This window comes from Rattus rattus, chromosome 6 (assembly GCF_011064425.1).
Source record: "Rattus rattus isolate New Zealand chromosome 6, Rrattus_CSIRO_v1, whole genome shotgun sequence".
Taxonomy (NCBI): domain Eukaryota; kingdom Metazoa; phylum Chordata; class Mammalia; order Rodentia; family Muridae; genus Rattus; species Rattus rattus.
This window is the reverse complement of record NC_046159.1, coordinates 33,103,598-33,120,567: the sequence shown is the minus strand read 5'-3', so window position 1 is coordinate 33,120,567 and position 16,970 is coordinate 33,103,598. Positions and strand designations below refer to the sequence as shown.

General features: G+C 47.5%; 1 protein-coding gene across 1 annotated transcript; it reads right to left on the bottom strand.

Moving 5' to 3' along the window:
- Nucleotides 1-4,930: 4,930 nt before the first annotated feature.
- Nucleotides 4,931-16,703, bottom strand: Cidec (cell death inducing DFFA like effector c). Its single transcript, XM_032905931.1, has 6 exons — nt 16,625-16,703; nt 16,355-16,432; nt 15,055-15,208; nt 10,799-10,957; nt 10,525-10,715; nt 4,931-5,943 (listed from the first exon to the last, which is right to left on the bottom strand). The coding sequence occupies exons 1-6, from the start codon at nt 16,627-16,629 to the stop codon at nt 5,784-5,786; spliced, it is 747 nt and encodes a 248-aa protein (XP_032761822.1). The 5' UTR covers nt 16,630-16,703; the 3' UTR covers nt 4,931-5,783.
- Between the last annotated feature and the right edge of the window lie 267 nt (nt 16,704-16,970).

Sequence of the window (16,970 nt, the reverse complement as noted above, 5' to 3'; positions counted from 1 at the left end):
AGTGTTCTCAACAACTGAGCCATCTCCCCCGCCCCACGGAGATAAGCGTATTATCAACTTTCAGAGCTGTGTGTTTGTCTTCCTTCAGTGCTCCTGATGGATCTCGGGCCCCACACTTGCTAGGTGAGCATTTTATGACCGAGCTGCAGACTGGGTTCAGGTGTTTCGTTATAGCAACGGAAAGTAGATGAAGGTGGAAGGGGTAATGGCTGGGAGGACATGACAGCTGGCCCTGACCTCTTGGCACTGTGGTGCTACCTGCCCAGAAATGAACTAAGCTCACTATTCCAGTCATCCGAGTGCTCAGATCTGAGCGACCATTCACACAAATCCCCTGTGATGACTAAAAAAATGTAATATGGCGCCAGGCATCCGGTAAGTGTCACGGTCCTGTAGCTCTCTCTGGAATGCCTGGGAGATCCTAGTGGCCTGCAGGTGAGGTAAGAATAGGATAATGGGCCATGAGGTGTTAACATAGCCTTTGCAGCTATAAAACCTGCTTCTCGCTATGGGAAAAGGATGGCATGGTCTTTTATTACTATACAGCAGGAAAGTAAGAAACAGCTGAAGAAAAAGACGACTTTCCTGCCCAGCTGTGGATTCCATGGACAGCTGTTTTGCACACCTTTCTGATGTCTTCCTCAAAACCCCACCCTAACCCCCTTTCCCATGGCATGCTGCTGGGCTCTAAGACTACTGTCTTTTTGCTAGCAAGAAGAATCAATTCATTTCATCTAAATTTGAATGGAATCTAAGCTTCTGGCTTCTCCAGGTGGATTCGAATGCCACACCATTAGCATATCTTAACTGAGATGAGAATATCTATGGTAGCAGCACTGTGCACATCTGGGCACGTTTAAGGAGGCTTCCAGGGACTATTGCATTCTAAGACCTCTGACCTAGCAAATGGGTGAGCTACTCAGAATTTGGGTGGGCTCTTGGGAGGCGATGGAATTGTGAAAGGTGGTAGAGGAAGAGTACTTCCTACTGCTTAGAGGAAGTAGGTAGTTTGTTGTAGGTGGTTTTCCCTGGAGAGTATGTCTTGTGTTGGCTCTTTCCTGTTTTGGCTCCATCAACTTCCTGTCTACAGTCCTCTAAGCTACTCTGTTACAGCCTCCTCGCCTAATAGATCAAAGCCTCTGTTAATTGAGAGAGGGTCTTACTGTGGAGCCCTGGCTGTCCTGGAACTCACAGAGAGCTGCCTGCCCCTGCCTCCCGAGTGCTGGGATTAAAGGTGTGCACCACCAGATCCAGCATCTGTATTTTACTCACGTAGGTATATGTGCATCACGTGCGTGAAGTGCATCTCCTGGAACTGGGGTTCCAGGAAGTTGTGAGCTCACCAGTGTGGACCTTCATACTCTGCAAAAGCAGCTGGTGCTCTTAGCCATGGGGCCATTGCTGCTTGGGCCCCCTTTCTTTATCAGATATCTTGTCCCCACAACAGAAAAGGTGACTGACAAAGAAGAGAAGGTAAACAATTATTTTACTCTTTGGAACTGTTTAATATTTTATTTATCGTGCGTGTGTGTGCGTGTGTGCGCGTGTGTAAAATGTGTGTAAAAGCTCACACATGTGGCAGTCAGAGGACAATTTCTTCTTCTTTTTTTTTTTTTTTTTTCAGAGCTGGGGACCGAACTCAGGGCCTTGCGCATGCTAGGCAAGCGCTCTACCACTGAGCCAAATCCCCAACCCCAGGACAATTTCTTCTTTTTCTTTTCTTTTTTTTCTTTTTTTTTTTTTTTTTTTTTTTTTTTTTTTTTTTGAGACAGGGTTTTTGTGTTTAGCTCTGGCTGTCCTGGAACTTGCTCTGTAGACCAGGCTGGCCTTGAACTCAGAAATTCCTGTCTGTCTCTGCCTCCCAAGTGCTGGGATCAAAGGCACACACCACCACCGTGGTTTAGAGGACAACTTTCAATAGTCAGTGCTCTCCTTGTAACTTGGGTTCTGGGGAACCAAACCTGGGTCATCAGGCTGGCCAGCGGCAAGCACCTTTACTTGATAATCTCTGCAGCCAGAACCTATATTGTTAACCCTTTTTTAAAAATTATTTTCTGTTGATGAATGTTTCATCTGTATACATGCAGGCATACCATGTGTGAGCCCGATGAGGGCGTCAGATCCCCTGGAGCTGGTGTTATAGGTGGTTGTAAGACCCTGCGTGGATGCTGAGAATGGAACCCAGGTTCCCAGAACAACAACCAGGAGTTTAACCACTGAGCCATCTCTCCAGCCCCCTGTATGGTTCTTTCTCTTCGTTTTTGTTTTTTGAGACAGTCACACTACATAGCCCTAACTGACCTGGAACATGCCATGTAGACCAGGCTGGCCTCAAGCGTGCGTCAGTCCTGCCTGTTTCCTGAAGATTATATGCTGGGATTACACGTACATTTCTAAATCTCTTTTTTAACATTATTTATTGGGAGGTGCAGTTGCACATATATAGAAATAAACGGACAACTTGTGGGAGTCCATTCCCTCCTTTCTCTATGTGTGTTCTAGGGACCAGCAAGCACCTTTATGTGCTGAGCCAGCTTGTCCCCAAATCCATGATTTTTTTTGGAAGGGATTACTTATTGTTGGGCCTGGGAATATAGCTCAGTGGTGATAGAGTGCTTGTCTAATATGTGTGAGATTCCACACTCAAAAAATCATAGATGAAAAAAAAAAACAGACTAAAAACCTTTTGAAGACGATGGCTGAGCATGAGATGGTATACAACATTAATCCTAATCCTAGAACTTGAGAGGAAGAGGCGGGCAGATAGATGCCTGTGAATTTAATGAGTTCCAGGATACCCAGAATGAGAGAGAGAGAGAGAGAGAGAGAGAGAGAGAGAGAGAGAGAGAGAGAATAAACACACACACACACACACACACACACACACACACACACACACACCCCACAGAAAGGACTGGTGAAAAACTTGGCAGAAAAAGAAGAGAAAGAAAAATGCAAGTGACTCTCCTGTCTGCCTTCACCTGGCATGTGTAAATGCTCTGTCCTAGGCCCATTGGTGTTCCAGAAGCCTTCTCGGGGGGGTCTCCTGTGCATCTCAGAAGCAGCTTGAGCAAGGACTAAGGACAAACTAGGCAAAGTGCACAGGTATAATCCCAGCACTAGGGAGGTGGGGAAAGAATTCTCCTGGTTGGAGGAGAGAAGCAACTCCCACAAGCTGTCCTTTGACCTCTACACTTGTGCATAGCATGTGCATACCAATACATATAAAAAAAATCTGGGTTGCTTTGTGTGTTTTTAAACATTTTTATTAAGTGTGTGTGTGTGTGTGTGTGTGTGTGTGTGTGTGTGTGTGTGTGTGTGAATAGAAGGAACAGGGGAGAGGCTGGTTCATGGCTTACTCAGCTAAGCAGACCTCTCCTCCATCAATAGTGTCTAGCCCCTCTTGGTCCCAGAGGAAAGGCCATGTCCCCTCTTGGACTGCTGCCTGGCCCTCTGGAGACTACAGCTTCTTAGCTCTCTGGAGGTCTTCCTCCCTGCCTGCCCCGTGGCAGGCTACCCTTCTCTTGTTCTCCTCCCACAGCTACCTTCATTCCAGTGGGCTCCGAGCTCCTGGAAGAAAAGGAGGATCCGAACTTTGCCTGGACTGAGACGGCTCCACGCCAGGAGGCAGCCACAGTTAACTGCTGACCTTGTGCCTGGGACAAACGCCAGCTTCCATCAGCCCTCTCTGACTCAGTTACAACTTGGCAGCAGGTGTGGACAGGCAGCTGCCCCAGCAGTGGGAAACCGATGCAAACCGGGCCTCCAGAAGGCCCATCCCTGGAGCCCCGACTGCCGCCGAGCCAGCCTCCAGCCACCGTTTACAACTGTGGGAAGGGCCAGCGTTCACCTGACCTGGCCCTGACTGCTCTTTCCTTCACTGGGCTCCAGGCCTGGGACAGCTGCCAGCAATGGCTTCCCAGACAAGCATGAGTAACTTGGTCTTTGTCTTAGTGTTTTCCAAGTCCAAATGAGCTTTACAGGAAACGTTATGAGGTTATGTAAGCTTTGGATCTGAGAGCTGGGCTGAAGCATGGATTCCTACAGGCCTAGTCTCTGCTGCCTACATGTGTGAGGAGACCTGACTGCCCCTCCTCAGAGCTCCCTTATGCACTGTTTTCCCAGTGCTGGGGTCGCTGTGCTAGGTTAGACTCGCCCTGCAGTTTGCTGACCATGAACAGGAGCTGTGTGCAGCTGGCACAGGCGGTGACAAGTCACCCGGTAGATGGGTTAGGACCTTTCAAATGAAACAGTGAAATGTATCAAAATATAACAGTGAGGAATCAAAGAAGGGTTCGATCCACCTAACAGGCAAAGTTCATTTGGAGACAGGCACATATGTGGATTCTATGATCTACGCAAATAGTAAATGTGGCACACTTAAAAAACCAACCACAGATTCTTACTCTAACATACATTTATGTATGTATGTATGTATGTATGTATGTATGTATGCATGCATGCATTGTGTCGCGTCTCACAATGTCAGACCTTATACATTAAAAGGGAGTGGGGCTGGGGATGTAGCCCGGTTGGTAGAGCCTTTGCCTGGTGTGCAATCCACAGGGCCACACGAGTTGGCTGTGGCTGGTGGTTCCCACCTGTAAAGCGAGCCCTTCAGCGGTGGAAGCAAGAGGATCAGAAGCTCAAGGCCCTTCACTGCAGAACAAATCTGAAGCCAGTCTGGGCTGTGTGAGACTGAAGCTATACAAGTCTGCCAACCTGAGTTCAATCCCTGGATTGCACAGTGGATCAAAGTTGTCCTCTGACCTTCACACCTGTACCATGGTACAAGCACACACACACACACACTCACACACACACACACACACACACACACACACACACACACAAAACGATAATTTCTCCTGTAAATGCTATCTCCTGTACATCTTGGCAAATGGTTCCACACAAAGAACACAGGCAACAGTGAGGTGTCAGCATAAATAATTTACCGCAGACTCTAATGCTGTTCATTCGTTAGTGGAAAATGAGAACAGGAGAGGCGACTGTGTGACTTTCCCTGGAGATCATGAACTATGTCCATTCAGTTCAGGAAGGGCATGAATGACAGGCAAAGCCACATTCCATCCAAGTCCAGCTTGGTGAACCTATGAGCTTACTGGGTTTCTTATGGGGGGCCTGGGTGAAGCAGATTCATCTGCGTTCCCTAAAAGTTCCTCCCTGGCTGGCACAGGTCAGGACCCCCCAAATCTGCATCACTTAACTCTACCTCTAACCCCTCCCGGCACACCTCATGATCATGTGTAGCGGGGGCTTGGAGGGAGTAATTGGAATCCCAGGTGAGAGAACCCCCGAGGCCCCCCCTCCTTTTCCTCTACTACGGAGTGCTAACCGCTCTGGTACCATAGCCATAGGCATGGCTGGTGCCGTGGCACGTTGTTCGTTTTGCTGCCTTGACTGGGGCCAAGGTATGATGGAGGCCACCATAGCGATGTCTGCTGCATGATGAATGTAGGCAGCCGGACACCGAGGAGCACCAAGGAGGGAGTGGCACGGAGGATAGCACATGGCGACACAGGGGCAGACTTGGTGCCTGCCAGGGGCAAGTGTTGGTCCTCTAAGCTACGTGAGATAGAACGGAAGGAACTGAGGCAGGCCAGGAAGTCCCCCTGGGACCAGCCCTTCCTGCGATGTCCTTGATGCTGTGCTGTGAGAGAGGTGTAGGCGGGTGAGAAGCTCTCCAGCTGCCAGGCTCGTGGGTGCTACTAGCAGAGCGCAGGGTCCCCAGTCACATCTGTGGCCGAGGAGGACTGGGGTCTTCATTGCAGCATCTTCAGACAGGCAGGGAGGAGGGAGGCCTTGGCCTTGGAGGGCTGTTCTTCCTCAGTGGCATCCAGGAACTGCTGCATGTAACTGGAGGTGCCAAGCAGCATGTGGCCTGTGGCTTGCATACTGAAGAGAGTCCAGCGGAGCATTTCCCTGGGAGACAGCAAAGGCATTCGGATCAGACATAAAGAATGCCCCCTCGGTCTCCCCAAATATTTTCTCCATTTTTCTATGCTGGCCTGAAGCAAGTGGCTTCAAGTTAACTTTCTCTCTCTCTCTCTCCCTCTCTCCCTCCCTCTCTCTCTCTCTCTCCTTTCCTTTCTTCCTTTTTCTTTTTGAGATAACAGTCTCACACTGTAACTAAGGCTAGCTATGAACTCATTGTGTAGCCCAGGCTGGCTTTGAACTCACAGTAATCCTCCTGCCTCAGCTTCCTGAATGCTGTTACAACTATGTGCCATCACATAAACCTAACTTTTTTGGTTTCGGTTTGAACACTTCCTAGTACAGACAGGAAGTGGGACGAGGCTCACTGCTGTCCTCCTACACAAAGCCCTGCCCCTCCTCGTGTGCCAGTTTTTCGGGACCCTTGCTTTTCCCTGTGCTTAACACGAGTTCTCAAAACAAAGCCTCTTTTTTTCCTTTCTTTTATTTTCTTTTGTTTTTCGAGACAGGGTTCATCAGTGTAGCCGTAGCTATCCCTCTATAGACCAGGTTTGCCTTGAACCTGTGGAGTGTGCCACCACACCAGACTTTTTATTTTCTTGTGATAATTTGTTTTTCTTTTCTTTTTTGTGGGGCTGGAGATGGAACCCAAGGCTTTACTCAAGCAAAACGGCTAATCTGCCACAGAGCTGTTTCCCAACCACTCTGGACCAGCCGGACGAACTTGCACAACACATTCTGTCCTTTGTGACACTATGTCCTAGACTTTATAGTCTTTCCAGGTCACTTTTCAGAATGCTGGCCATGAGGCTCCTATGGTTAATACCATATACCAAGACCAGAACTTGAAACAGACAGGACTGAGCACTAAGCCAGACTGGTTTGGGTATGTGTTTTCAAGACTATTATGTCTAAGAACTAGAGATGTAACTAATTTAGTACAGTGCTTGCCTTCATAGCAAGAGTGAGGCCAGCCTGGGCCACACGGGACCCTGTCTCACAGGAAGGAAAAAAAAAAAGCTTTAAACTGCTCTGGTTCTGAGCTCAGCTTCCTGACATGGAAACATGGGCTATGAGTTTGAAATCGGCATGCCCTCTGCTGTATAGAAGAGAGGGAATGCAGCCGAGAGCAGCCGACCGAGTGCAAGTTCTTCCGCAGCTGTTTACAAGGCTGGGTGAGGGTCACTAGGCGTAGCTGGTCAGCAGAGCAATAAGGAAGAGAAAACACAAGAAAAATACTCCTGCCTCATGTTAAACTTGTCTCCTCAGGGCCATCAAGAGGGCTTTGTGAGTAAAGGTGTTTGTGGCTGCCAACCACAGTGATCCGAGTTCTAGCTCAGGGAGCCTCATGGTGGAAGAAGAAAGAGAACTGCCTCCCGAAAGTTGTCCTCTGATGGCCACACTCAAGCCATATGGAAGCTCTGAGCACACGCACACACACACCACACACACACACACACACACACACACACACACACACGCTAATAAATACATAAAATTAATATAGTTGTTTTAAGAGAGAGATTATCTTATGCCATAGCAGGCGTGTACTCACACACATACATATAGAGCCATTAAATGAATGTTTTTAATTAACTTCTATTAGCCTTCATTCAGTATGTGGATTTACATTCTTGGTGGTTCAAGGGGAGTAGAGATACACTTAGAACCATTAGCAGCTCACAGCAGACATTTTAGGCACTGGAGACTTGGTCTGAGGTTAGAAACATGGAGTCAAGTTAGGTTCCCAGCGTGACAGGAGGCTCACAGCCACCTCCAGGGCGTCAGACACCCGCGGTCTCGGCATGTATCTGTATTCACATGCACACACTCCTTCACAGATACATACACATATCAGAGCTAAAATATTTGCTGGGCAGTGGTGGTGTGCTCCTTTAATCCTAGCATTCAGGAGCTAGATATTTGAGTTTGAGGCTAGCCTGGTCTACAGAGTGAGTTTCAGGATATCCAGGGCTAAACAGAGAAACCCTGTCTTGAGAAAGAGAAAAAAAAAAGATATAAACACTGAAAATATATATTAGGGCTAGAAGTACAATTTAGTGGCCTCATGCTTGTCTGGCGTGTATAAGACCCTGGGTTTAATCCCAGCACTGAAGTCCGTGTGTTCGTGCACGTATGTGTATGTCTTTTTGCGGTACTGGGGAACTGGACACAGAGCCTTAGGGGTTCACTTTACCACTGAACTATAACCTCTGCTTTCTTCTTATTTTTTTTTTTTATTTTGAGACATCTCCCTAGGTTGCCCAGGTTAGCCTTGAACACACTCTGTAGCCTGGACAAGCCTCTAACTTGCTATCCTCCTGTCTTACCCTCCTGAGTTGCTGTCATTATAGGCCTGTGCCCCAAAGTCTGACTTTACCTATGTTTTAATGCAGTGCCTTCCAAGTTATTTCTCCAACTGGAGAACTGAGGCTTTGAGCAGTCTTTAAAAGGAATGAAAACCTGGCATATTCTACAAAGGAGTGGACCTTGGAAACAGAATTCTTGTGGGAAAAGCCAATCATGAAAGGACAAACACTGTTTGATCCTGTAACTATGAGGTATCTAGGACAGATCAACAGAGGGACAGAAAGTAGAATAAAGGCTGGCAGGGTCTCTGGAGAGGACTGAAAACTGTTATTTGCTGTGTACAGCGTCGGCTGCCTGGTGCCAAGGTGCTGGAAAGGAAGACAAGGCTTGAACAAATGGTCAGTTACTTCATGCTGCCGGTGAGACCCTTAAAATGGCTGCCACAGAAAATTTTAGAATGTGTGGATTTTAGCACAGTTTTTTTTTTTTTTTTGAGATAAGGTCTCACTGTGCCCCCTGGCTGACCTGGAAATTGATTTATAGCCTAGAACTCACAGAAATTCATTTGACTCTGCCTCCTGAATGCTGGGATTAAAGGCGTGCACTACACCACTGAGTCCTTAGCACCACTTGACAGTGTCTTATTTTGTGTGCATCTGAGTGCAGGGCCCATAGAGGCCAGAAGAGGGCAACAGAGCCCCCTGGAGCTGCAGAAACGAGGTTCTGAACGTCCGGGAGCTGGCTGACTGAGTGCTGGGAACTATTTCTTTTTTTTTTTTTTTTTTTTTTTTTTTTTTTCCGGAGCTGGGGACCAACCCAGGGCCTTGAGCTTGCCCCAGGCAAGTGCTCTACCACTGAGCTAAATCCCCAACCCCTTGGGAACTATTTCTTAATGGCTCTGCCATTTCTCCGCTGGTGTTTTGCTTTGTGGTGTGGTGTTTTGATTTTGTTTTGTTTTTCCTTGTTGTTGTTGTTGTTTTGTTTTGTTTTGTTTTGTTTTGTTTTGTTTTGAGACAAGGTCTTATCTGGCCCAGGCTAACCTTGAACTTCTGATCCTCTACTTCCAAAGTATTTATATATAGTATATATAAATACTATATATAAATACTATATATAAGCACACTGTAGCTGTCTTCAGACACACAGAAGAGGGCATCAGTTCTCATTACAGATGGTTGTGAGCCACCATAGAGTTGCTGGGATTTGAACTCAGGACCTCTGGAAGAGCAGTCCACATTTTCAGTTTTAAAAATGATTAGCTGTGAGGGGGCTGGAGGGATGGCTTAGTGGTTAAGAGTACTGACATCTTCTGATGTGTCTGAAGACAGCTACAGTGTATTCATATATATAAAACAAATAAATAAATCTTGAGAAGATGATTAGCTGTGGAAATAGCTCAGGATATGCGTGCACGACGAGTAGTACCCGTGAGGCTCCACCTTCAGCACACTCAAGAAAGTTCCTCAGCCAGCTATTCTAGAAAGTCTACTTTTGGGGGTGAAAAAATGTACTTTGCTATACTAGAAAACCTTAAAACTACACATACACACACATACACACACACACACTCACACAATACACACACTCACACACACTCACACACACACACTCACACACACACTCTCACACACACACTCTCACACACACACACTCACACACATCACACACACACACACACATACACTCACACACACACACACCACACACACACTCTCACACACACATACACAATACTCCCATACACCACATGCACACATATTCACAGAAACCATATACATACACAGACTCACACACATATACACTCTCACACACACACACATACACACATACCATACACACACACACAACATTCACACACACTCACACACACATTCACACACACACTCACACACATACACACTCACACACACACACACACACACACACACACACACACACACACACACACACACACACACACACACACACTCACACACACTCTCACACACTCAGTCACACACATACACACACTCACACACACTCTCACACACTCTCACTCACACACTCAGTCACACACTTACACACACACACACACACACACACACACACACACACACACCCTAATGCAAATCAAGTCACTTAGATCCCTGCACAGATGTGGCAGTCACTCTTTGTTTATCCCCAGTGTCCACCCAGCCCCTGAGAGTTTTGCTTTGGGCAGACAGGTCGGGGCTCTTAGCGTTTCTCCCACCCAGTCCCTGTCTGTCCCAACCCACTCACTTCACGATGCGTTTGGCCCTGTAGCAGTGCAGGTCATATGAAAGCGAGTATGTGTCATAGAGGGTTGCCTTCACGTTCAGGCAGCCGATGAAGTCCTGAGGGTTCAGCTTGTACAGGTCGAAGGTTACCCGGGCCACATCGATCTTCTTAGTTGGCTTCTGGGAAAGGGATAGCTGGGCTTTCTTCTTGCGCTGCAAAACAAGCCCATGTAAGCTCACCTCCAGAACCCCTCCTGAGCTCTCCACACTCACCCCTGCCCCAGGAGGCCCGTCACCTGTTCTGATGGGGACTTCCACTTCTGCCCCTTCTGCAGGACCATGAACACCGTATCTCTTGGTAGGGCTTGGAAGTATTCTTCTGTCTCCACGATTGTGCCATCTTCCTCTAACACCAGGGAGAAGGGCTTGTCTTTAAGCTTCAAGATGTCTTGGGCCTGAAAAAACCGTTAGTGACATTTCTGCCACCCCTATGGAGCCATAGTGCTGAGGGGCGGAGACTTATGCCAAAGCACCAGCTGCCAGAGAAAAACCAGGGGAGCTGGGTCTTACTACGTCATCGCTTAGGTTGGCCTGGAACTCGCCGTGTAGCACAGGTTAGTGCTGCCGTCTCTTTCTATCTTCCGGCCTCAGCCTCTCAAGTAACTTGGATTACAGGCCTATACCACCGGGCCAGTTAGACTCTGCTTTGATATTGTTGTTCCTTTCATTTTGCTTTGTTTTTAAATCTATGTAGCCATGGCTGACTATGTGGACCAGGCTGGCCTCCAACTCACAGAGATCCACCTGCCTCTGTCTCCCTAGTATTTGGAATTAAAGGCTGTGAGGCACCGTACCTGGCCAGCATTTAGATTTCTTTCTTTTTTTTTTTGGTTCTTTTTTTGGAGCCGGGGACCGAACCCAGGGACTTGCGCTTGCTAGGCAAGCGCTCTACTACTGAGCTAAATCCCCAACCCCATATAGATTTCTTATTTTTTAATTATGTGTATATTGATATGGGCGTATTTGTGTATCCATGTCACTTGGCCTGAAGCTAGAGTTACAGGCGAATGTGGGTGATGGGAACTGAACATGGGTCCCTTACGTGACTACTGAGTACTGATATGTCCGGCTCCAGACTGCACTATTTAATACAGTTTGGCCCAGGATGACGGATGGTATAGACCTGTAATCATAATACTCAGAAGACAGAGCCGGAATGACAGCAAGGCCAGCTGATCTGTACATGAAGATGGAGGCCACCCGCTACTGCATAGCGAGACCTTGTCTCTAAAAGGGGTGGGGGAGGGGCATGGGAGTGGGGAATAAAGGGAGGAAAAAGAGTTTCCGATTCAAACGTTGAGTTGAACTGTCCCTCTAACTGGGTATTGGGGAGTTTGACTACCAATAAATAATTTGTTACTATCATTGTACCCTATTAAAATAGGAGTCTCTTTTTGTATAAAGTAGTAAATTTAAAGTATGAGAATTGTATATTTGTATGATATTGAAACTTCTTAGAAAACGGTTAATAATAAAAAAAAAAGTAACGAAAAACTAAAGTTAAAAAATAGACTGAGGAGGGATGGGAGAAAAAAAAATAGTTAGACTGAGAAATACATTACACAGAGAAGCCCAGCTATTCCACCCTATTCTAACAATCAAATTAAATGAAACAAGACAAATAAAAAAATGTTATATATGCCTGTAAGCATGATTCTTTTATCTCCCTTCTCTCTGTGTTTATTTATGGGGTGAGGAATTGAACTGAGGTTTTCTTTAGGAAAAGTATTCTATTGGGCTACATCCTCAGGTATCAACTTAAAAATATTTCTTAAAGATTTATTGTGGGGTTGGGGATTTAGCTCAGTGGTAGAGCACTTGCCTAGCAAGCGCAAGGCCCTGGGTTCGGTTCCCAGCTCTGAAAAAAAGAAAAGAAAAAAAGATTTATTGTATCTGTATTCGTGTTTTGCCTGCTTGTATGTCTGTGTTTCCCATGCATGGGGTGACTCTGGAGGCCAGAAGGAGGCATTGGGTCCCCTGAAACTAGGCCATGTTGGGGGTGGGAACTGAACCTGTGTCCTCTGAAAGAGCAGCCCGTGCTTTAACCACTGAGCCATCTCTCTGGCCCCAACAACTTGCTTGTAATCTTGTTCCTGCCAAAGCTATAAAGCATGAAACTGGGAACAGGCCATTCAAAACGCAGGTACAGGACATAAAACAACTGTCTCGCCATCTTTAAAATCTAGCTAGATGGCTCAGCAGGGAGGGGGGCTTGCAGTGCAAACTTTAACATTTGAGTTCAATACCTGGAGCCCACCGTGGAAGGAGAGAACTGACTCCCGAAAGTTGCCCTCTGACCTCCACGTGTGCCCTGCGGCACGCCCCAGAACTCACACTTAACCATACACACACACACACACACACACACACACACACACACACACACACACAACATTGTAAACATAAAACTACCCAATCGGCAATGCTGCAGCAGGGTCTCAAGATGAACTTGGCTGATGTTATGTTGCTCCCTCATTTTGAGCTGATGACCATGCAGGAGAATATCCTCTTGTATAGACAAGGGAAGTATCCAAAAGTCATGGCAGCAGGTCGGCTATTTATTTCCTAGTGATCCAGCAAGCGTTTTGTATGCTTCTTACAGGTTTTGTTAGTCTGATTTGCTTCATATTAGCTTTTTAAAATCCTCCACAGCACTCTCTGTCTCTGTCTCTGTCTGTCTCTGTTTCTCTGTCTCTCTGTCTCTGTCTGTCTGTCTCTCTCTCTCTCTCTCCGTGTGTGTGTGTGTGTGTGTGTGTGTGTGTGTGTGTGTGTGTGTGTGTGTGTAGAGTGTCTGCACATCATCCCAGCACTCAGGAGGTAGAAGGCAACGGGTTGAAAAGTTAGTCACACATCAGCTACATAGTGAGTTCCAGTCTAACTACATGGAATCCTATCTCAAACAAACAAACAAACAATAAAAACATCCTCAACATGGGACGGTTGGCTTATGCCTGTAATCCTAGCCCCTGGTAACCTGATGCAAGAATAATCCTGGAAGTTCCAGGCTAACCTTGGTTACATAGTGAGTTCCAAGGAAGCCTGAGCTAAAGACTGAAACCCTGCCTAACTGCTTAAAGGCAAAAACCAAGACACTAACTTAAATAAACAAATGGAATGTAAGCTCCAGTGGTGGCTCAGCAGGTAAAGGTGCTCACAGCCAAGCTTGATGACCTCAATTCAATCCCAGGACTCCCATGATGGAAAGAGAAAACCAACTCCCATGCACTGATTTCTACCCGTGTCCTGTGGCATGCATGTGTTATGTGACACATACACACAATCACTAAACAATCACTAAAAAATTAAAATGTAAACTCCTCCAGTAGCATGCAGAGAGCGTTGCTGACTTAACCTTCCTGGCGAGGTTTTCATCTCGTGTTAATTAACTCTGCTCTTCCTAGGAACAGATTTGTGAGACCTTTGGAATGACACAGTTACTTGGCAACCACATCTCTGATGCTCTCCCCTCTACTCTGTCCACACTTTTGTGCTGCCAAACATGGGGTCAAAGTCCAGAGGGCTGACAAAGACGCACTTCTGACCTGTCTGTGTTGTGGAGTCTCACTATGGCTCCCTGTGTCCCCTGGCAACGGAACCCTGACTAGGAGGTTCTCAAATTCTACACCGCTAAGGCTTTCTTAAAGTACCCGCTGAAAAGGGAACTCCCCGGCCTCATCCATGACCCAGTCTCTGGGCGTAGTGGGTAGGGGTGTACAGTGTTAGAACCAGGTAAGATAAGAAGACCCTGATGGTGGAAGTGGTCCCTGGAGCTCAGAGCAAAGAGTGAACCAGGCCTTTTGATTCAAGGCAGACTCAGCCACAAGTCTCATAGGAGACGACAAACCTGCCCCAGGAAGAGCAGAGTTAATTTGCATGAATGAGATAGGAACCTCGCCTGGAAGGTTAAGTCATCTATGTTCTCTGCATGCTAAATTGAATTCTGACAACTGAAAAACTACTTTCCTGGAAGTTCCGGCTTGGGAAACAGATGCCAGGAACGTTGTGTGGGGGCAGGTAGGAGATGCAGATGGAAAGCACCCAACTCCTGTTTCCTCAACTCCTGACCCCCTGGAAGGTTGTTTTTATGTTTTGTGTAGTTTTACTGTGTGTGAGTGAAAGGTGTGGGGTGGGGTGTGTGTGTGTGTGTGTGTGTGTCTGTCTGTCTGTCTGTCTTCCAAGTCCTGGACTCTCAGGCTTGAGTCACCACACTTAGCTTATTTTTCCAAGTGTAAGGGGTACTAGGAAAAAGAACTAAGAGCCTTTTCATGAAGAAAATACAATCCAGCCACTGTTTTGTAAGACGTGTAAGACAGCAATGTACCACCCTCCCTCTGTCACTTGACCAAGCCACCCATCTGTCACACACACAGCTCTCCAGACACGTAATGCCAACCCTCCAGTGCTTATACCAGAAAGGAACCCTTAAGGAAACAACACACACGCATGCCAAGCCCTGGAGAGAGCTGACGCAGAGTACAGGTAGACCCCTTACCTTGCCCAGGAGGTCCTCCAAGCTGTGGGCCATGATGCCTTTGCGAACCTTCCGATCTGCGGTGCTAACACGACAGGGTCTTGCCCTGGGGGTCTCCCGGCTGGGCTTAGACACCAGCTGTTGGGTCACCACCGCAGTGCTCACTGCTACATGCCTGGGGACATCCGTTTGAACATCAGACAATCTGCCTGCTGCCCACTCCTGCCTGCTGAGCTCACATCTGACACTCCCTTCCAACCAATCATGGCCCCTCCAGATGGCTTTCTCAAAGCCCATCCAAGGGTGCCTCCAATTTGGATGGGCAGGAAAATCGGCTGGAATCTTACTTAAATCAGGCTCACTTCGGTGGTTATGAGTGGAGCCCAAGGACTGTACGTCTAGCAAGTCCCCAAACTGTGTCAGTGTAGCTGGTCCACATTGTGGACCACTCTGTTGACTACTCTGCTCTAAGGCCTTGTTTACTTCGTAGTAAAGTGGGGTGAAATGGGAGGGGGGGACCCTGTAGTATATTTTTGGACTCTCGGATACATAGGGTAGAAAGAAAGGAGATGAGAGAATCTGAGTCTGGGCTTTTCTGGGTTCGATTTCAAAGTTTGTCTCTGCTACAGACTTGCTAGGCGACAGGTGACAGAATGCTCAACCAGTGACTCAGTTTCCCCATCTATTGACTTGACATATTGACTGACTTCCCAGAGCAGGCATGAGGCTCCTAGGAGATCAGGAATGAAGGCACCCAGCGCAGAGCCTGGCCCTCTCTACTCCAGATGTGAGGGGAATTCCATGATGGTGTCAGAGAAGAGTGTAGCCTGGGCACTTAACCAGACTACAAGCTTAGGCACTGCTCTAGTCAGCTCAGATCTCAATCGGGTCTGTCGGGGCTTATTGTAAGATTTTTTTTGCTTGTTTGTAGCTCTGGTTGACCTGGAACTTTCTATGCATACCAGACTGTCTTCAAATTCACCAAGATCTGCTTGCCTCTGCTCGCCAAGTGCCAGCATTCAAAGTATGTGCCACCATGCCTGGCCATATCTGTATTTCAACTACACACCCATAATGACTTCTCTTTTTTTGACATAGGATAGCCTATGTAGCCCTGGCTAACCTGGAACTGTAGATTAAGCTGACCTCGAATTCACAAAGATCTTCCTGCTTCTGCCTCCTGAGTGCTGAGATTAAAAGCGTATACCACAGCCACAGCCAGCCCTTAAATGGCTTTTATGCCCACTAAAAGTACAAGAAGTTCTAACTGATGTCTCCCCAGGTTCCCCGTTCCTTCTTGTTTATTCCTGGCTCCCCTCACCTGGACAGTGACCTGGGGTAGAGAAGGCTGAGAGACTTCATAGCATAGTCCATCCTTGTCAGTTGGATTGTGTTAGACCTGGAACAGAGGCAGAAGCGCATCAGTTAGCGGAAAGGGAGGGGTCCCTCTCTTTCTTTGACCCAATGCACCCCAACCCCCACACAGCAACCCTCTGCCCCAGTCTTTCCTCTGACTACCCATTTCCCGTGAGCCAGAGTCTACCACCCCCACCTACTCTACAGCCGCTCCCCAACCCCCAGCAGCACTCACTCCATTGTTTCTCTGACCCAAGCTCTGGTCACACTGAGCAGAGAAGCTGAAGTCAGGGCTGAAGAGGCCCTCACTGATTTGTCCCTGTCCCAGGGGACAGAGTCCACTTCACGCTGGCAGGAGGTGAGTCACACCTCCTCATGCTCTGAGGGACCTGAAAGTCACCTATAGTCCAGAAACTCTACAGGCAGCCAGACGGGGGAGCCTGCTTTGCCCATGGGCCCTTGAGCAATAGAGTCCTCCTGAGGTTTGGCACTGGCCAAAAGAAGTTTTGTACTAAAGACCATCTAGGTTTGTGCTCTCCAGTACCACCTAAGTCCCAGGTTCCCTGCTGCTACCTCAGGAA

Excerpts from the sequence above, each read along its gene's own strand:
- Cidec (XM_032905931.1), bottom strand. Across the intron at positions 15,209-16,354 it reads TACCCCAGGTCACTGTCCAG|GCATGTAGCAGTGAGCACTG; the intron begins GTGAGGGGAGCC and ends GGATGTCCCCAG. Across the intron at positions 10,716-10,798 it reads GGAAGTCCCCATCAGAACAG|CGCAAGAAGAAAGCCCAGCT; the intron begins GTGACGGGCCTC and ends CTTGTTTTGCAG.